Source organism: Rhamphochromis longiceps, linkage group LG5 (assembly GCF_057381845.1).
Source record: "Rhamphochromis longiceps isolate RC_006_pf linkage group LG5, R_longiceps_female_GT1.1, whole genome shotgun sequence".
Classification (NCBI taxonomy): domain Eukaryota; kingdom Metazoa; phylum Chordata; class Actinopteri; order Cichliformes; family Cichlidae; genus Rhamphochromis; species Rhamphochromis longiceps.
In genome coordinates this window covers 27254888-27275220 of record NC_140561.1, presented here as the reverse complement: position 1 = coordinate 27275220, position 20333 = coordinate 27254888, and the positions used below count along the sequence as shown (strand labels likewise).

At 39.4% G+C, this 20333-nt stretch overlaps 1 protein-coding gene and 1 pseudogene across 1 annotated transcript; one reads left to right on the top strand and one right to left on the bottom strand.

Moving 5' to 3' along the window:
• The first annotated feature begins 8232 nt into the window (after window positions 1–8232).
• On the top strand, window positions 8233–17482 carry gmppb (GDP-mannose pyrophosphorylase B). Its single transcript, XM_085407027.1, has 10 exons — window positions 8233–8348; window positions 9848–10031; window positions 10123–10203; window positions 10748–10796; window positions 10941–11083; window positions 11228–11386; window positions 11999–12077; window positions 13977–14104; window positions 14188–14370; window positions 14875–17482. The coding sequence occupies exons 2-10, from the start codon at window positions 9903–9905 to the stop codon at window positions 15004–15006; spliced, it is 1083 nt and encodes a 360-aa protein (XP_085263153.1). The 5' UTR covers window positions 8233–8348; window positions 9848–9902; the 3' UTR covers window positions 15007–17482.
• Window positions 17483–18864: 1382 nt separating this feature from the next.
• LOC146670203 (zinc-binding protein A33-like) lies at window positions 18865–20279 on the bottom strand (annotated as a pseudogene).
• Between the last annotated feature and the right edge of the window lie 54 nt (window positions 20280–20333).

Sequence of the window (20333 nt, the reverse complement as noted above, 5' to 3'; positions counted from 1 at the left end):
ACTTGATCCAGTTCATTAACTGTCATTATGTCTCATGGATTTAAAAAAACCCACTTTTTGTCAAAAACAATAAATCTCATACAAAAGCAGAATTCTCTCAAGCAGACAGAACAAAAATCTACAGTTTTAACCATAGTCCCACACAGGACGTCATCAGGAGTATTAAAACCATGAAAGGATCTTTTAGTCCAAAACAAAACACTCTGATGAAACAATAATAAAAATTATATCTGATTATTTTCATTTCACCAAGGTGACAAATGTCAACGGTATAATTTGCATAAACAAATACAGAGCAAAACCACAATATGTACAGCAACTTCATGTACACTAAACATCTGAGTTTCAGAGAAGTCGCAGCAATGTTGGTTTCAAAATTCACAGCTCAGTTTTCTTCTTTGTGAGTACTTTCCTGTCTTTATGGAAGACGGCTCCATCAGGCTGCTCCCTCCACTTCACAGTGATTCCACTCACTCCTTTCTCCTTCAGTCTGTCCTGGAGCTGAGAGATCCAAACATTACACACATGTTTAAACAGAGACTAAAAACAAACAAAAGCCTGTTTTAGAAAAACAAAACATCAATAAATTTATTTTCTGACATTAATTCATACCTTTGCATTTGAATTGGGCCGATTAATGTATACAGTAAAATCATATTTGTAAAATACATATTTTACATATTAAAATCATATACAGTAAAATCATATTAAACGTTTCAGAGAAAAGTATGGAAATTATTTTTGTCATTTATAAAAGGTTTTTTTTTTTCATTTTTAGATGTCATAATTTTATGAACATTTCTCAACATTCAAAAATTCAAATTTACAGCCTTAATTTTCACGCAGCAGCTTGCTCATAGATGCTGTGAAGAAGAGATGAGGACAGGCAATCACATAAAATTAAAGAGCTGGGTGAAACTCACAGCACCTACACTAAAGTGCAAAGGTGATGAGGTGAAGTTTTAAGGCAGACTTGCCTCTTTCAGGAGTGTTGCTTTGGCAGCGGTGTCATTCAGATTCACAGAGGAGTCCTCCAGCTTCAACCTGATTTTTATTACTGAGACAGAGAGGACAAAAGGTGTCATGGGGAGTTTTCAGTTATTATATTTTTGTGATATCAAAACTGTAACTTTATACCTTTTCTGTAAACAATTTCTTTTTTGGGAGCTTCTGTGGTTTCAGGTTGAGGAGCTGGCAGGTTGTCATAGCAGACAAATGGTCGTTGTGTATAATAGGGCAGTAACCTCCATTTTCCTGATCTCTGCATATCTGCAACCCCACGCATGGCATTTGAAATGCCAAATATTTTTCCTGATTCATCCCAGTATCTGAATGAGGAGTCTCTGCCATCGACCCAGAAAATTTGAGGATGTGCAATGTGGCCGATCCATATTTCAGTCCCATATGACACCAGCCTCTGCGTATCACTGACAGAAAGTGAACTGTCAACCAGGTCTGTGAAGTTCTCCCTGCAGTACCGGAGAGCTCTGAACCAGTCCATGCTTTTATTCACAAAAACAAATTCAGGACTCTGGTAAGTTCCTGCAATTAGAAATTGTGGTTAAATAAGTCATGTTGATTTTCCTGTGAATGAAAATAATCAAAACAATCTTAATGAGAAAAGAAAATGCTTTGGTATTTTCTTACCATTGTAACAGATGAATGGGTATTCCAGTGAGCAGTTGATATCATACCAAGACCAGTACCAGTATGGTGAATTCACTAAAGCTTTTGTACAAAAATAGTAAACTGAGAAGGGTTCATTTTTAGTTTGGTTTTCCCATTTCCAGAAATCATCATTGATCTGAGATGCATATCTCCAATAAAAACGTAGGTAAGCACCAATCCAGACCTCAGAGTTGTAACCAGCAGATGAAACTGTTTTGTTAAATTGTTTCATTTCTGTAGCGTTTTCGAAGTTGGCCAGGTCTGTGTAGTTCACTCTACAGTAACTCCGAGCCGCACGCCAATCTAAGGACTTATTAACAAAGTAGTACTGACGGCATCTGGAGAAGATGAGACACCCTGTGAGGAAAAATGATTGATCAGCATCTCTGAACATGCAACCTGGATGTAACATATCAGAGTGATAAGCACTGCCAAAAATGACTGACCTGAGAGACAGAAGACACCCAGCAGGATCTTTAGAGTCATGATGCTGCTCTGTGAACTGTGAAAGAAAACTCAGCCTTTATAATAATAAAAATGCAGGGAAATCCCACTCCTGCTCCATGTTCCTGTTTCTGAGAAATGTTATGGGTGTGTCACAGAGACTCCTTTATGGAAACAACATTAACCAGGTTTGTTTAAAACTGCTAAAAATTCAAACTTCAGGCTTAAAGTAATAGAAATGATTTTAAATGAGAGTGTTTTATCTTGTGTTTATCTACATTTATTTCCAACTGCAGTGTTTTTTTCTTAAAATTTCAAGAAGTTTTATTTATTTCAGTCATTGTTTTTAATGATACTGCACAAGAGTGAAGCTAATCTGCTTGATTTTAGAAAAATATGTCACAAAATCATGTCACTGAATTACCGAAGTTATATAATTTTTATTTTCATTATTTGATTGAACCAAAGAATGACCTAAAACAAAAGATATGACTGATGAATCAGTTAAAGGAAACATTTAAAAGGCATTAGAAAGATTAAGTTAAATGTTTTAACATTTTACCATCAGACGCTTCACTGTGTGCATCCTGACCGTCTTATAGAGCAGTTGTGGCTCAGCTGATAGAGCAGGTCATCTGCCAGTTAGAAGGTGGGAGGTTCAGTCCTTGACTTCTGTGAATCTGTCAAAGTATCCTTGGGCAAGAGCCTTAACCTCAAATTACTTGTGATGTATCCACCATAGCATAAAATAATGTGATTTGTAGTATTTCCAGAACATATTTTGTTTTCACACCAGTGATGAATTCCTCAGTAAAACTCAAACATGTTTCGGTAAGATCTGGGCTCATGTTGAAAACCTTCTGCACCAATATCACGCATCTACAGTGTTTGAAGATACGTTTCAGTAATCAGCTGAAGTTTGTTCTGGATGCTAAATTCCCCTAAACAATGCCTCTAAACACAGGCATTGTTTGTTTAGTAACCAAACCTTTTCTTTGTCTTTTTGAACAAATAAATAAAAGTCCTAATATTGGAGCTCCTTCTTTTTTCCCCATTTGTTTCATCATGACAAGAAACCCGTGCCACTGCTGATCACAATACTGGCTTTTGAAGATCAAATTTCATAAATCAGTCACTTTTGAATTCAGTCATTTTCAGAGGATCAAAAGTAATTGGACAATTTATGGGTAAAATCATGGCCCAGAGAGGCCTGTTCACTCATTCAATCTCTTGGGGAAGTAGGTATAATTGTCTTCATACAGAAAGTTTACAAGAAGATATAAACGAAAAAACAGGAAGGCTAGATTAAACTTTGCCAGGAAATATCTAAAAGAGCCCCCCAAAAATTCCTCAGATCTTGCACCGATTAAACTTAGAATAATTTGTAACACGATGATGGAAACCAAAATGTGTGGAGATGATGTCACTGTTGATAGATGTAGCAAGATATTCTGTCCTTACATGTTATAGAGCATCTTATCTTTCCATAGATAAAGGCAAATTATAGAAATTAATGCAAAATTCACTAAATGTTGTTTATGAAGTGTCTGAAGCTCAGAACTGCACGGAGGAGTCCCACTCCCACCCTTCCTCCCACATTTACTTAAAGCATACGAGCTTAACGACAGACTGGTTTAGGACAAGTGGCCACATTAACTTTATAATAAAGATGTGTTCTTAGATTGATTTAACAATAATACCTGCATGAATCTAAACTATCTAAACAATCTAAACAAGTGAAATCCCAAGTCTGACACCAAGACGAGACACAAATCCCTTTTGGGTTGCGTCGGGAAGTACAAGTTAAATCTGCTAAAGAAAACGTGAGGAGCTATCTGCTGTGGCAAACAGATGTGAAACAGGAGCAGTTCAAAGTACCTTTATCTGAATAAACTGCAGTCCCGTGTGTCGGGTTATCAGGAATATGCAATCTTTCTTTCTAACAAAGCGCCAAAGAAATTTTTTTTTGGAAATTTGTTTTTCCTTTTACTGAGGCAGGAACTATTCGCAGCATCATTTGCATGAACAGAAAGTTGAAGCAGAGCCAGACTGCACTAAACAGCAGCTTCATTTACACAAAACATCAAGCCAAAGTGTTTTTATGAACAGAAGCAAAGCTGGCTTTAAATTTAACAGGCCAGTTTTCTTTCTGTCATCATTCCCCCCTTTATGGAAGACTTCTCCATCCGACTGCTCTCCACTTCAGAGTGACTCCACTCACAGCTCTCCCTTTCATATTGTGAAAGCTGCTGAGTGATACAAAAAGCAGGTTAAAAAAATAATCTTTCTCAAACATCACATTCACAAGATTGACCGTGAGGTCAAAGTTACTGACATCTCATGTGAGATTTTCAATAGATACACCTACAGTATTAATTCTAGGTGAGATCCCAGCAAACAAGGGAGCGTTCGGGGATTGTTCACTACCCCACTTCAGCTAACGTTTTCTAAACGTTGTGTGTAGAAGGTTTTCCTGATGTTAGGGGAAAGTTCACTTTAGATTAAAAAAATGGTTGGGAGGATGTTTTAAAAACATTCCCCAGATTGTCAAAACCAACAATAACATTGTAAACACAATAACTCGACAAAGTCTATATAGTCTAAATCTATAACCTCGACCTTCACCTTCAGGTTGAGGTTGAGGTACCGGTAATAGATTTTCAAAATTGTCAGAGACTTTCAGTAGATCCATTTGAAAATCCTACATCTCCTTTTTCTTGAGTCATCGTTTTCACAAAGTTGGGTGTCATCAACACCGTTCTGCATGGTGGGGTAATGCTAACACCCCATCAGCCTTTTTCCAGTTGAGGGGTAAAAATGAAATAGATCTTTCAATTCAATTAAATCTTTATTGCCAGACTTTATGTCCATAAAAAACAAGACAAAACACAATCTATAAACCTTAATAAAAATATTAAAAATATTAAACATTTGTAAAAATATAAAACCAAAATATACATAAAATACACAATTAGTTAGAAGAAATCAATAAATACACAAACACTTCAACTAATGCTTAATGCTCTCCGACTGTATGATTAACGGGAACCACTCGCTGTCGGATCTGTGGGTTCTAAAATTATACTGTTACTAGAGCCATCCAGTCGTTCTCTAAAATTGAACATTAACTTTCTTAAACGTGCTCTAAAAAGTCCAAACACCCACAGCTACAAATATCTGACTGGCACTACCCGTTCTAGGTATCGTACAAAGGATTCTCATTGCGCAGCACGGCAGCACAGTGGAAAGGGCTGTGTTTTTATCATCAGCGTGACAGTGCCGTGCCGCATTTGCCCAGGGAAATGAGCCCGCCAGCGCTCTCTAGCGGCCGCGATAAGGAAAGGTTGCTCTTCATAGAGGACTCACGCTGGGGGAGACGTTTTCTGGTCGACTCCGGCTCCCAGAAGAGCCTTGGGAACTCTTGTGTCGTCTTTGCATACCTCCGCAATGGTATATTATTTAATCTTTAAAAGTACCACCAGTTTGAGAACCGCTGCATTAAACAAAACTACTTTAACTAGAAGTGCACGAGAGCTGAATTTAGGTGCAATAGTATTTGCCTCCACATAGAGCTTACACTGTCGTCTGTATATGTCATCGTCATCATTTATTTGATCAGTAATAAAGCGACTGAGGTATTTCACCTTTTTATGAACTTCAAGAGTTTTTGGGACAGTTTAAACAGGCAAATTTAGCTGTTTGTCCTGCTTGGTTCTACATCTCAAAACACCACTTTTAACAGCATTGTACTTTATATCATATTGCACACCATACTCAGTACAGATATTAAGAAGCTCCTGTAACCCAGCACTGCTTGGACTAAAAACAACCACGTCATCTGCATACATAAGATGATTTATCAATGTTTTACACCCAGTGTTACATCACAACCACCCTCCACCAGTCAGGGCTGTATGGCAGAGTGGCCCGACAGAAGCCTCTCCTCAGTGCAAGACACATGAAAGCCCACATGGAGTTTGCTAAAAAAAACCAAAAAAAAAAAAAAACCCAAACACCTGAAGGACTCCAAGATGGTGAGAAATAAGATTCTCTGGTCTGATGAGACCAAGATAGAACTTTTTGACCTTAATTCTAAGTGGTATGTGTGATAAAACCACTGCTCATGACCTGTCCAATACAGTCCCAACAGTGAAGTATGGTGGTGGCAGCATCATGCTGTGGGGTGTTTTTCAGCTGCAAGGACAGGACGACTGGTTGCAATCAAGGGAAAGATGAATGTGGCCAAGTACAGGGATATCCTGAACGAAAACCTTCTCCCAAGTACTGGGGTCCTCAGACTGGGTGAAGGTTTACCTTCCAACAAGACAATGACTCTAAGCCCTTCTACTAAATACTGAGCGAAGGGTCTGAATACTTCGGACCATGTGATATTTCAGTTTTTCTTTTTTAATAAATCTGCAAAAATGTCAACAATTCTGTGTTTTTTTCTGTCAATGTGGGGTGCTGTGTGTACATTATTGAGGAAAAAAATGAACTTAAATAATTTTAGCAAATGGTTGCTTTATAACAAAGAGTGTAAAAATTAAGGGGGTCTGAATACTTTCCGTACCCACTGTATGTGATAATTATTGTGGGTAAATTCTTCATTCATAAATGTCGATTTCTGAATATAAAGCCGTCCTTTTCATAAACTTTACGAAGAACTGTGCCTCTTCCTGTCATCTGTAAAGTTTATGGACAAAAAACAAACAGTGGATCTGCATCATATGGTTAATGAACTAAAGCTTTTAGAAAACCCCAAGGTTTTAATTTTATTATATGACTTTAATTTAAATTTTTGTTAATTTTATTTATTTCTTCAGTTGCTTATTTTTATTTTATTTTCATTATCTGTCTTTTATATTTTGTAAGACAGCCTGTCGTGGTATTATCTGTTGGATAATAAGTTGGAAAAAGTCTTTGGCAATATTGCCATATTTGTTATACTTGTTTATGGAAGCCAGTTTCCGCTACTAAAAAAACAAAACAAAAACAAGTATCCATAACTCAAAATTTCGAGAAAAAAAAGTCGAAATTTGGAGAAACATAGCGAGTTAAGGATCCCCTTCTTTTTTTTTTGTGGCGGGAGTATGGAAGTATGGGCTTCCATACTTGTTACATTTGTTTAATTAATAAAAAAAATAAATAAATTCATTGCTCTTGTTTTTTGTCCAGTAAAATTAAACTGGGTTTAACCAAATTTTCTTGAACTAGCCCATTAGTTGCATACAAGTTTTCAAAAAGTCTGTATGCACGGGATTGATCGATTTTCACTTTATTTATTTATTTGTATTCCACTATTCTCATTTAACTTTAAGACCAAGAAACCTTGTTCTTGTCAGGGTCCTGGGTCTCCTGACCCAGCGTTTTAGTTCTTTGTGATTTTTGTATTATTGTACTTGGTGTGAGTCTCTAGTTTCGATCCCTTGCCCTTCATGTTTCTCTATGTCCCCTCTGTTCTGTGTAAGTCTGTGTCTGCATGTTTGAGTTCCCCTCTGTGTCTCTCGGTTCTTAGAGTCCTCTGCCTTATGGTTTATGTTTCTGTGTTTCCTAGTTGCTGTCTCCACTGTGTCAAGTTCGCGTCTCTGTGTGATCCTTCCTGTTTTACTTTGTAGGTCCGTGTCTTATGTGAATGTGTCCTGCTTTGCTTGTCTCATCAGTTCTAATTTCCCCCAGCTGTGCTCTCCTTCTGTGTCTCATTCTCCTCGTTACTTCCCAGTGTATTTAGTCCCTGTGTTTCTCTGAGTCAGTGTTGCGTCGTACCCTCGACAAGCTGTGTGTGTGTTTTGCCTCCGTGTTACCAGTGTTTTGTTTCCAGCTCTAGTTCCAGTTCAGTATTTCTGCTTCAGTGTTTTAGTCCACCAGCGTTTTTGTTTGTCTTTTGGTGAGTTTAGTTAGTAAGAGGTTTTCCAGCAATAAAGCTGCGCTTTAAGTTGAACTTCTGTGTCTGAGTCCTGCATTTTGGATCCACCACTCCTGCTTGCACGCCTGCCACACAGCCAACCATGACAGTTCTATTATTAGTCTGTGGATAGAGATGCTGCAATAAGCCCGTTTTTAAAATGACTCTTATTCTGAAACGCTTCACCGGATAAGCTATGTCACGTCGAACGAGTTGATTGGCTGTCTCATGCACCGGAAGCCAAACAAGGATTCGGCGTTTTGATGATCTTACGTGTCATTTCCAGAGTGTCAGTGATTCAGATCTGCTGTAGACTATTAACGAAAAAACCCAGGTGAGTTTTCATTTACTCTCACGCTGTTCGCAGACTTTAAAACCTGAATATTAACCAGCTACCTGTCGATTTGTGTTCATTGTAGATAAATAAAGTCAGCTCTGTCAGCTGACGTTAGCTATTTAGAGGCACTGTAAGTTCACTACAAACCAAAACATGATCATTGTCACATTTTATCTCACTGTTTCCCTTAAAAGTTAATTCATTTACGATAAAGTGCTGATGTAATCTGTATAAAACGCAATATCCTTAACAGGTTGTTTTAGTAGTACCCGTTAGTTCTACCTGTTTTAATCTGTGTTTATTCCCATGTGTACCCTCGTTTTATCGCCTGTTTGTGTTGGTTGGTTCTTTGGTTTGTTTTTCGACACTTTTCAGGGACGTAAATATCACCCTATCACGTGTTCCAGACCGCCTGATTGAATGAATGAAATCTGTTGATCTGAGGCGACACCATGACCTCTTCTTTTTCTTCCCGACGCCACAGCGTTTACCACAGCGATCTGCTGTCACACCAGCCATCGACATGTCATCACTACAGCTTTAAATGTTCTTTGTGCTCTTATCCATCTGCCTGAAAGCTCGATATTTAACACCCTTTGTCCAGTTTATCCACTATCCCGCCTCTTGTATTTCTAACTTTGTCTCCAAACCACTTCTGCCTGAGCTCTCCCTCTGATACTCCCTCCCAATGGAAGTCTGAGCATCTTGATCTTTATCGCCTCCATGTCATTGGCTAATAATTAAGTTGAATTTAATGCAGCCAAAAAGGTAGCAAATGCCTGAATTACTGCATCCAAAAGAGTAAATGCAGTAACAAAATCACCATCACTGTGATTTTTTTATTGTATTATTAACTCAAGTGTACAACTGTAAAAAGCCATTTACTTTTATTCAAGGCCAGTAGATATCAGGAAAATGCTCAGACGTCTGTAACACAGATTCTTTGCTTTAACTGTAAGTGGACCAGACATGTTTACATATATAGTTACTTTCAAAGGTCCATTTTGAATCAGGAAGACTCTGACCTAAGTTAAACACGTTAAAATAACAGTGCAGAAGTTTAGTAAGTAAGAATATAAATAAAACAAAGTGGAATTTAATCATCCATTTTCTTCTTTTCATACTATTCACCTTTCCACCCTGAATAGAATTGTGTAGTAAAATGGCTCAATAAAAATGCGACAAACCAAAGTAAACAACACAGTGGATCAGGAAATAGTCTCTGATTTGCTTATTTGTGTTTCTGTCCCCGATCACAACGTCTCCACTCTCATGTGTACATAAATGTTATATTTTTATACTTTAGGAGGGCAAAGAAGTTCACATTTAGAGGTCAGAGAGAGAGAGAATAATTTTCTTCAAAGTAAAAAAGTGACTATTTGAAAGTCACTTTTAATTTTAAATCCAACACAGAAACAAGCATGACTGATTTTTTTTCTGTCTTTCCTTTAGAAAATGTCTGATTTTAATGATGAATGTGAATCTGGTCTTTTCAGGGCATCAGCATCTGGTTATTGATGAACTTGGGTAACTGTTGGTAACGGCAGAATCATGAAGGCTTTGATCCTAGTGGGGGGGTACGGGACCCGACTGCGACCGCTCACCCTGAGCGTCCCAAAACCCCTCGTGGAGTTCTGCAACAAACCCATCCTGCTGCACCAGGTGGAGGCACTGGTGAAAGTAAGGCATGGATATCAATGAGGATTTAATGATGCTACTGAGAGGTTATTTTGTGTTGTAGTCATGAGTCACTGTCTCTGTATGTTTTCAGGCTGGGGTGGACCATGTGGTTCTGGCAGTGAGCTACATGTCAGAGCTGCTGGAAAGAGAGATGAGAGTGCAGGAGCAGAGAGTACGTACAACAACCTGCACTGTTACAGCAAAAACCACCAGGTTTCTCCTGCATGGAGGCTATATGATGGATTTATTAATCAGGATATCATTTACTCAGGTGTAAATGTGCACAACAGTCACTGTTGAGTATGTTTGGTTCCCTTTTCAAGAAACTTTCGGCATCTCTGCTTATTTTTCTTGTTCTAGTGTATCCAGGATATTCAGAAAGTCGGTAACAGGTTTTAGGTTCACGATTTCTCAAGACAGAGAGAGTTGGACTGGAACGGACTGTTTCCCTTGAATGCAGAATTGTCAATAAAACACAACACTCGTGAGCACAGTCACCGTGTGTGTCGTGTACTTTACAATCTTTAATCAGCGTGACTTCCGTGTTGTGCTTGAACAGGACCTCAAAGACTCGGTTGTTGGACTTGTTGGATTTCTGTATCTCTGGTCACATGTTAGGAAATAGATTCAGGAGACATTCATTTGGATTCATGTGTGATTCCTAACTGAGCCCAAACATTAAAGTTGAACCTGTCTGTTTTTTGTTTTCTTCTCAGCTCGGGATTCGTATCTCTCTGTCTCATGAGAAGGAGCCTCTGGGAACAGGTGAGCTTGTCTTTACTACAGACAGATCCAGATAAGCGTAAATGGCTCTCTGCAAGTATCCAGTAATTCAACATCGATTAACTCGTCTTTTAAAAACCATAGTAAATTATTGTGAACCATATAAAACTATATGTTTGTGCACAGCGGGTCCCCTGGCGTTGGCTCGAGACTTGCTGAATGATGACAGTGAGCCGTTCTTCGTTCTCAACTCAGACGTCATCTGTGATTTTCCGTTCAAAGATCTGCTGCAGTTCCACCGCAACCACGGCAAGGAGGGAACCATTGTGGTGAGAGAGACTGTCCAAGTATTTCCTATGCTTAGCTGCTGCATATTGACAGGTTTTTATTAGTTTTAGGTGGTATAAGGGAAGCTTACTACTGTGGGGTCATACTGTGTGTGTGTGTGTGTGTGTGTGTGTGCATGCATGAAGGTAACACGGGTGGAAGAGCCCTCTAAGTACGGTGTGGTGGTGTATGAGGCGGACAGCGGGAGGATCCATCGCTTTGTGGAGAAACCACAGGTCTTTGTCTCCAACAAAATTAATGCCGGCATGTACATCTTCAATCCCAGCATGCTCAGCAGGATCCAGGTGAGGAGGCTCTCGCACTCACTCATAGTGTCGATGTTAGTGTGTTATTTAGTAACAGACTCAGTGTTTCCCACAGATGGACTTTACCTTGGTGGGCCAGCCTGTTAGTATCTGGTATTATTGAAGACTGAAAGCTGAAAGGGAGCTCCCTTTCAGCTTTCAGTCTTCAATCCAAACTTTCAGCCTTAGTTTGGATCAGAGCGAAGAATGCATCTGGGTCACTGTTCAGCCTATCATTGTGGCAGTCACTGATATCATTCAGCTTCTTGATCAGAGCTCATCCTAGATTCAGATGTACTCAGACTTCACTATCTTGGACTGTAGCTAGTGATTGCAGTCCTCCTGCTCTGAATATCTCCTGCGAGACCCTGGGTCACTCTAACCCGAGCCTACAACAGGTTTGCATCTCTGAGGTTGAAGAGCAGACTACAAGAACTACAGCCACCAGCTCCTCTTCAACATGGTGGAGTTTAAATCTGCCAGCAGGATGAGACTCACTGGAGAGGCACCTGATTATGTGGGAATCTGTGGGAAACACTGAGTCTGAAGACACTATAGTTTTGCTTATTTTTTTGGATCATGTTCATGACTTTTTATGCATTCTTTTTGCAGCTGAGACCAACATCCATTGAAAAAGAAATATTTCCTGTCATGGCAGGGGAGGGACAGCTGTATGCCATGGAGCTGCAAGGTAACTAATACTAATATTAAGACTGCAGTACTACAGCACAGCACTCTTCTCCTCCAGTGGCGTAGTGGTCAAAAAGTCACTGGTTTGATTCCAGCTGGAGACACAAATCCTCTTTGGGGTTGCGTCAGAAAGGGCATCCTGCGTTTAAAGAAAATCTACCAAATCAGACATGTAGAGCTGCCCACTGTGGCGACCACTGGTGGCAGGGAAGCAGCCGAAAGTAGCTTCCGCTACAGCACAGGACTGTAAAGCTGCATGTGAGATCTGAACATTCAGCTTTTGCCCAAAATAGGGGCCTGTGGAGAAGATTGTATTAATCAAAATGATGCAAGTCAGTTCATAAAAGTATACAGTGGTGACCTCACCTTTTTCTTAACACAGCAGTAGGATCAGTAGGATGGAAATGTATGGTTTGAAGCTGACCTGTGTGCTTGATCTGGTCTCTGCAGCTCACAGCTCCACCAGACGTAAGTGTTTGGGCTTTTCGTGTAGGTCTGGAGAGGAAACGTTTGCAGAAAAGCACCACTAACCTTTATGCTCAGACCTAAAGGTTCTCTAGAGTTCTGATACAGATGTTTAAAAAGAAAAACTCCAACAAAAAACATAAGAGCTCACCAGCAGGAGGAATCACTTGTTGGTGCTTCTCTACATCCTCATTCCTCTCTGACATCCTTTGGCTTTGCTGAAACAGTGGAACCACGTAGTGAAACCTCGACCCCATCCTGACCTGTAGTCCAGGCAGGCTTACTGGTCCCAGTCAGGCTTACTGGTCCCAGTCAGTAGTGGATTTCCCTTTAGAAGATGATGTGATTCATCATGTTTAAGTAGTAACAGAAGGTCCTCGAGATTAGCGGCGAAGCATTTACAAAACTTAAGAATCACAGGATAAATAAAAAAAGATGGGCTTGATTTGTTCTTTAAATTTTCTTAGAGGAGTAGGAATTTGTACAAGTGACCTAAATTCTGTTTTGTCTTTGTAATAAATATGGACAAACCTAAAAGGTTAAATTCATTACATTTTAATAACTGATCTTTGGCTAGTTTATGCTTGAATGAATAAATAAATTCAGGTTAAATCTGTATGTTAATCAGAAACCAGAAACCCTGATGTTTTTTTTATGATGCTGGTGCTCGTAAAAACCCTGATTAATGTTGTTCGTACCAGTCGTGCTTTCCTGTGTTTTTATTCAGGTGTTTGGATTAATCTTTTTTCAGGATTGGTATTTATTGAATTATGAATTGTTGGTGATTTTTCTCCCCCTTTTTTTTTTTTTTTTTTTTTTTTTTTTTTTTTTTTTTTTAAAAACAGATCTGTAGAAAATCCATCAGTCTTTCCAGTGAAAATGTGGCTTTTTTAACCCACTGAACTGCATTTTCAGTTTTTAGTTTAAATCTGAAAATGCTTGTCCTGGTTTCCAATTTTGCCCCCATAGCCTAACCAACGGTAAGGGGGTGACACCATGTTGCAGTGGTTAGCACTGTTAGGCGCTGGGTTCGAACCTTCTGGTTGATTTCTGTGTGTTTGTTTGCTCCTGAAATTCATAGACTGCGGTCATACTTGTTAGGTTATAACTGGTGATTTTGGTGGCCGTAGGATTAGATGTGAGGGTGCCTGTTTGCCCCGGTGTTCTCCGCCTCTTCTCTCTTGATCCTGCCCCCTCACAACACTTAGCTGGATATTTGGTTGAGGCAGATGAATGATTTGTGCAGCTATTAGAACAAATGCTGAAAACTCTGCTGGCAGTTATGTAAAATTTATGGCAGAGTTTGCAGTCAGCAGATTAATGTCTGCCTCTTACTGTGACCTCATTATTCAGTGAGTCACCTGTTAAAGATCACTAGGAGCTGCCTGGTTGCTTTCAGGCTTTCACCTTCCACCCTCTGTCCGTCTGTCTGCAGGTTTCTGGATGGACATCGGCCAGCCTAAAGACTTCCTGACAGGGATGTGTATGTACCTCCAGTCAGTACGACAACACGCACCTGAGAGATTACGCACAGGCCCCGGTTTCCTCGGCAACGTCTTGGTGGTGAGTGCACTTTGTTGATGTGACATCAAAATAAGGGCTTGTACTTCATGATAATGATCATTCCCTTTTCTTCTTCTCTGAAGGATCCCACGGCACAGATCGGGGAGAACTGCACCATCGGCCCGAATGTTACCATCGGCGCCGGCGTTGTCGTGGAGGACGGCGTGAGGATAAAGAGGTGCACGGTGCTGAAAGGGTCGAGGGTTCGATCGCACTCGTGGCTGGAGAGCTGCATCGTGGGGTGGAGCTCGTCAGTCGGCCAGTGGGTGAGTGGGAAAGATGTGTGGACGTTCTTGGTTCATTCATTTATTGTGAGACGCAGCTAATTGTGTCTCTGTCTGTTTAACAGCAGATCTCACTTGTGGTGATATTTGTACTCTATAACTTAGCCTAGTTATTTTATTTTTTTCTTTTTAGACCTTGTATCTGCTTACGCGCTCATGGATATAATTTATTGGAATTGCTCAAACTTGTCTGGTTTTTTTGTTTGTTTGTTTTGTTTGCTTTGTTTGTTTTGTTTTTTTGTCTTAAAGTAATAACCAAATGGGACTTTTGGCCAACTTCACAGTTCACTATTATATCTATACTTTTCACATAACTTATAATAGCTAACGCCAGAGAAGCAGTAGGAGAACAGAAGGAGTACTGAAAGCTGTGGCAGCCGTACTCTTTCTGTCTACTTAAATCCTCTGTTTCATCTCGTACAGCACATGCACAAAGACTTGTCACGTGCGATGGTAGATGACTTGTGTCTTAATGTGCTTCCTCAGGTGCGTATGGAGAATGTGACGGTGCTGGGGGAGGACGTGATCGTCAATGATGAGCTTTACCTGAACGGTGCCAACGTCCTGCCTCACAAATCCATCAACGAGTCAGTCCCGGAGCCGCGAATCATCATGTAGCGTCAGGTGGAGGAAAAATCCCAGCGCCTTTTATATGAAGACTGAGGAAGACCCAAACTGTGCCAGAGAAGAGGGAGGGACATTCAGGCAGTTGAATGGAAGCAGGAGGAGGAAGAACAAAAGGCTTCTTTGTCTTTCTTTTTATAAATTAATTTGGACTTGTTTTAGCCCTGCTTGGCTGCATTTGTCAGAAAAGGTGACGTGTGTCAAGGAAGGTTTCTTAAAGTACTGACAGGTCAAACTCTCATGTTGGCAAATATGAGAAAAGTCGAGAGAGGGGGCTTCTTGGTGGAGTAAAGATCAGTATACTGAGAGGGAAGGGGGAAGTGGGTGTGTGAATATATGAACACTGCTGGTTAGATTTACTATGCATTTACACTTCCTGAAAAGAACAATCAAACCACAGCTACAGGTTGATGTCATGACTGATGCTCAGATTCTGATCTGACTTATTGTGAAACATAATGCAGTATTGGTCACAGTTAAAGGTCCAGTGTGTAGGATTTCTGATGCTCCATTAACATAAATGTAATCCAGGATTTATAACTAGTGTTTCTACTGAAGACCAAAAAGGACAAACGGCACTGGCTATAAGTAAATGGAACTGAAGGTGCTCCTACATTGTTGTAAACAATAGACTGTATATCAAAGATGGACAATGCCACCACTGTTTGCTTGTGGAGGCTGCCACGTTTTTGTTTTTGTTTTGTTTTTTTTGGAAGTAGAATATTTACTTACACAAAAGTGTGAAGTTGTGAGCTGGGTCCAGCAGAGGTGAAGACTAGGAAAGAGATGAGACCAGTGTCAGCACACTGTTTAATCCACGCCACACCCCAATTTTAAACCTTGGCAAAATCTTAATGGTTGTATTATATTTAAATATATTAAAATCACTGTCCGTACAGTTGTTACCAACCTGCAAATGTGTTTATTTCTGCTCTTGTTGGAAACAAAGGGCGATTCAGTATCTTGCAATCTACAACTTCACCACTAGATGTCACTAATTCCTACACATTGGTCCTTTAAAGCCATAGCAGTTTATTATTGAGGGCAGCAGAGCAAGCTGTAAGCAACTTCATGGAAATGTGAATGTTTTGAGTTGGAAGTCATGTTTGCATCCACCTGAATGTAATTGACATCAAATAACACTCAATAATTTGATTTGTTTTTATACGGAAATACCAATGACTGCAGCTTTAATCATGGGAAATGTTGGTTAAGTCTTGTGTTCTTGATGAGCTTTCCAGGTTTCTCTGTTCTTTGAAATGGCTTGTTTCAATGTCAGACGAGTTAATGATCATCAATATGTGCTCCAATACTGTAGTGGGTGAGCTGACAACTTTATAATGTGGACAACTTTAGTCTTTAAGATTAATTTTACATTATAAATAAATATACAGCGCTGTCTAAAAGTTCCTACTCCACATGAAGTAAGCAGTTTTGTCACAAATTAGGCAATGGCCATCAGATGCAATAATCCTCTTAAAGGTGAGAAAAGCAGATAAGGAAAGGTTTTCAGTATACTAAAAAAAACTTCAAAGGAACAGGAGTATAAGTCATTGCTTCCTGTCAGGGTTTTCAGAGTAAAAATACTTAGATTGTAAATTAGCTTTCAGCCTCGAGGAGAAGACGCAGCCTAATTTAGGACCAGTTTCTTGCATTGTCACCAAAAATAATAGTCCTGAGGCCAAAAAGATGGAAAGCGCATGGCACCATGAAATTACTGGACCTTAAGTTGGAACCACTGACATCACTGAAGTCCACCAATGACTGACAGATTTCTTTCCAACTAAAAGTAGGGGCGTGACTCCAAAAGATCATCATATAATCTCATGACCAGACTGCCCAAAACTAAACAAAATGTATCCGACCATCAGTAAACTTTATAAACTTCATGAATTTGACATTGCATCAGTAAATCATAACATTTTCAGTATCACTAATGTTGACACTCATTCTGTGTTCAGTATTTAATTTGTACAATAATCTGTGTATATAATTAAAGAGACAACTTTCAAACAAATCTAACGCTAACATTTTAGCCATGTGTCATTTACTGCTACTAGCATAAAAATCAGATGATTTTGAGCTTTTACAAACAAATGTAAAGTAAAAGTAAACCGAGCCCAGTGTAAATCCCCTCTGTCATTAGAACTACTGAAACTTTTCTTTGACTTATTTCAGGGTCATAATTAAACACTCGCATTCAAATTTCTGAGCCAGAAAGAATCCTTGGAAATGAGAAACCTTCAGTAAAGAACTGTTAATCAGCCCTGTGCTAAGACTGGAAAAGTTGTTGGTGTTTTCACATAGCAGTTTCTCCTTAACTGCTGATAAGACAGACATCTCTCCCCTGAGACAGTTTGTAAAAACAAAGTGTTTTAACTTGAAATAATTACACGCCTGAAAATCTTTTAAGGGTATCTGTTCTGCTTTTCTGGGTTTTTTTTTTTTTAAATGTTACTGGGTCAGATTTTCATATTATATGTGAACAAAATAGACGTTGAAGGTCCAGGGTGTTTTTGTATTTCTTTACATACTAAATGGGGACAGTTCACAAGCACTGGGTAAACCCCTCTGTAGGCTTCCAAGTGCCAGCCAGTCAGCAGATGAGGGGTTTAAAGTTTGAACTGAGGGGCTGCATAAGGGACTGGAATAAGAAAAATAAGGATTGTTTTTAAACTTTGAATCATTCTGTGATACTGGAGTGGAGTCAAAAAGCATAGAGCAGCAAATTAACAATATAAATGCAACAGGTCGCCTTTAAATAAATGCTCTCCTGTGGGAGGTTACTGAAACTGGTCAACAGGTTAGTCCTGTGTTAGTCCACACTCAGCGCTGGTGTATCGATGTAAAGCAGTGATTCTGCTGTTTGTGGTGAGCACTATTAAGAGCTTAATGTGCAAAAGAGTTTGAGTGAAGGAAGTTGGTCTTTGTAAAAAAATGTTTTTAATTTCTGAAAGGAAAAATATAATCTACTGACCACTGCAACACGTCTGATCTCGTATTATTCGATGTTTAACAGGTGAAGGTCACAGTAAATCTCATGTCAGTGATAAAAATTATCACCACAGTTAGATTCGCCTTCCTGGTCTCTCTGCTTTACCCATGAAATGTAAAGGGCATGAACATGTTTTTCTTAAAACATCACAAGCCTTTGTGAATGTTCTAATTTTAATTTAGAGATATAAAAACTTTATAGAGTCAAAGGTTGTTTATCATTTTTACCTGATGTACATAACATCTGAAAGAATGTTTTACATTTAAATCCAAATCTGTTGGTTTTACAGACACTTTTGAGCTTCGTTAGATTACTTCACTAGACTACCATAGAAATTGAAATGTATACACAATTACATTTTGTTTTTGCATCTAAAGTATATTTGTATCTAAATAATACCAATTTAAACATTAAATTGCACTAAAAAAGTCATAGCTTTTTATTATTACGTTTAGTAAAAAAACCAACTCTTGCACACTTGACGTTTGGATGGATCAGGGTGTGTACCACACTCAAAAAGTCCCTGTTATTGGTCCAAAAACGAAAAAATATTGATGACACACAGAAATGTAAAACTACATTTTCACAGATACAATTATTAAAGCTTGTAAGACTGACTATTACCAGTTAAGCCAAGTTAGTTTATATGTAGAGCCCATTATCTCGCCTAAAAGGCTTTATAGACACATGACACAGACAAACATATTAAAACAAGAAAGAAAATATACAAGTAATAAAATCTAAAAGGCTTTCAGTGTCTTTTAACATTAAAAGAAAAACCCTAATAAGCTATTGAAATGTTTAAATTCTTAAATAAAACTCATCAAAACTCAGAGATTTCTGAGTGGAAATAAGAGCTAGCTAAACCAAAAACCTGTAGATAAAGAGGGCGTGTGCTGTTCCACTCTCACAGTCACAGGTAAAATCTTCATTGGTACTTTATTGTGCGTGCCAATGTAAGGAAACAGCTTCTCAGTGAAACTGAGTTTGAAGGTGTGTATGTGTGTGCTGGTGTCAAGATCGAAGAATGAGAGTTTCCCTCTGTCACAGTCCAGCTGAACTTTGACCCTCTGGAGCTTCTTCACTGAGAGAAGTTTATCAGGAAGTGGTGGAGCAGCTGCTGTGTATTGTCCATCCTGGAGACATATTTCCCAGAATCCAGTCTGTAATTGTTCTTTTCTCTTAACAGACTCTATTAGCACACCGAGGCACCTGATCCCATCCTTTCTAACCTCAACATGCCAGCTGTGAGTCCCTGAGTCGAAGCCCTCGGAGCCCAGAACAATTGGATGGTGGTCGAACCTCTCTGGATTGTTGGGAAGCTGCTGTCTCTCACCGAGACTCACACTGGTCAGATCTTCTGAGAGGATGAGTTGTTGATGAGCTGTGTTTGGATCCAGAATCACTGGAGTGCAGGAGACCATCTCCTTCATGTTCTTCCAGATGTTGAAGGTTAGGTTGCCCAGGTGTTTGGCCACATCTATCAGAGCTCCTGAGACCACATGTGGTTCCTCCAGCAGGGTGCGCTGCTGGACTCTGTTCACTGCAGGCTTGATGTTTTGCAGAAATGAGACATCTTCAGCTCTCAGGTTCTCCTCTGTGGCTCTGATAGCATCTAAAAGAGCTGCTATTTTTCTGCTCAGAGCCTCCATCTTCTCCTTGATCATCTGACTCTTCTGCTCCTCTTCTGCCCTCAGAGCAGTGATTCTTGCTTTTTCTTCTTCTTGTAGAAACTGGTGCATTTTTGCAAACTTCTCCTTGATCTTCCTCTCTGTGTGAAGGGCCTGGACTTTAATGTGTTCTCTGGTTTGATCAAAGTCTCCTTTAACTATTTTAAAGTGCTTCAGTTTCTCTTTTAAGGGCTGTAGTAACACCTGAAGCACTTTTCTGTGATCCTCCGCAGCTTCTTCGATGGTTCTGAATTTGTGTTTGTTGTGTATTTTTGAATCCCTACAAACAAGACACACTAGCAGCTGATGGTCCAGACAGAAGAGTTTGAGTTTCTCACAGTGCAGACTGCAGTGAGCCTCTGACTCCAAAGAAGCTTTTTGATTTCTCTCCAGTAAGAAAGCTTCACACAGGTTCTTTAACACCAAGTTACAGGGTGGGTCATCTGACAAATGCAAATTCTGCATTTACGTACTGGTTTCTCCTTCCACCACATTTGCAGGCAGTCTTTACAAAAGCTGTGGCTGCATGACAGCATGATGGGGTCTCTGAAGATGTCATAGCAGATCGAACAAGAGAGATTCATTTCTGACTGAGAGGACATTTTGCCTCTGAGTGAAAAAAAATGCAGCTGGGGTAATTAGAGACTGAAGATGTA

What these genes read in the sequence shown, in the direction of transcription:
- gmppb (XM_085407027.1), top strand. Translation starts at nt 9,903, where the DNA reads ATGAAGGCTTTGATCCTAGTGGGGGGGTACGGGACCCGACTGCGACCG. An exon ending in AGGTGGAGGCACTGGTGAAA is followed by an intron (nt 10,032 to 10,122) that starts GTAAGGCATGGA and finishes GTATGTTTTCAG; the next exon opens with GCTGGGGTGGACCATGTGGT. An exon ending in TGAGAGTGCAGGAGCAGAGA is followed by an intron (nt 10,204 to 10,747) that starts GTACGTACAACA and finishes TTTTCTTCTCAG; the next exon opens with CTCGGGATTCGTATCTCTCT.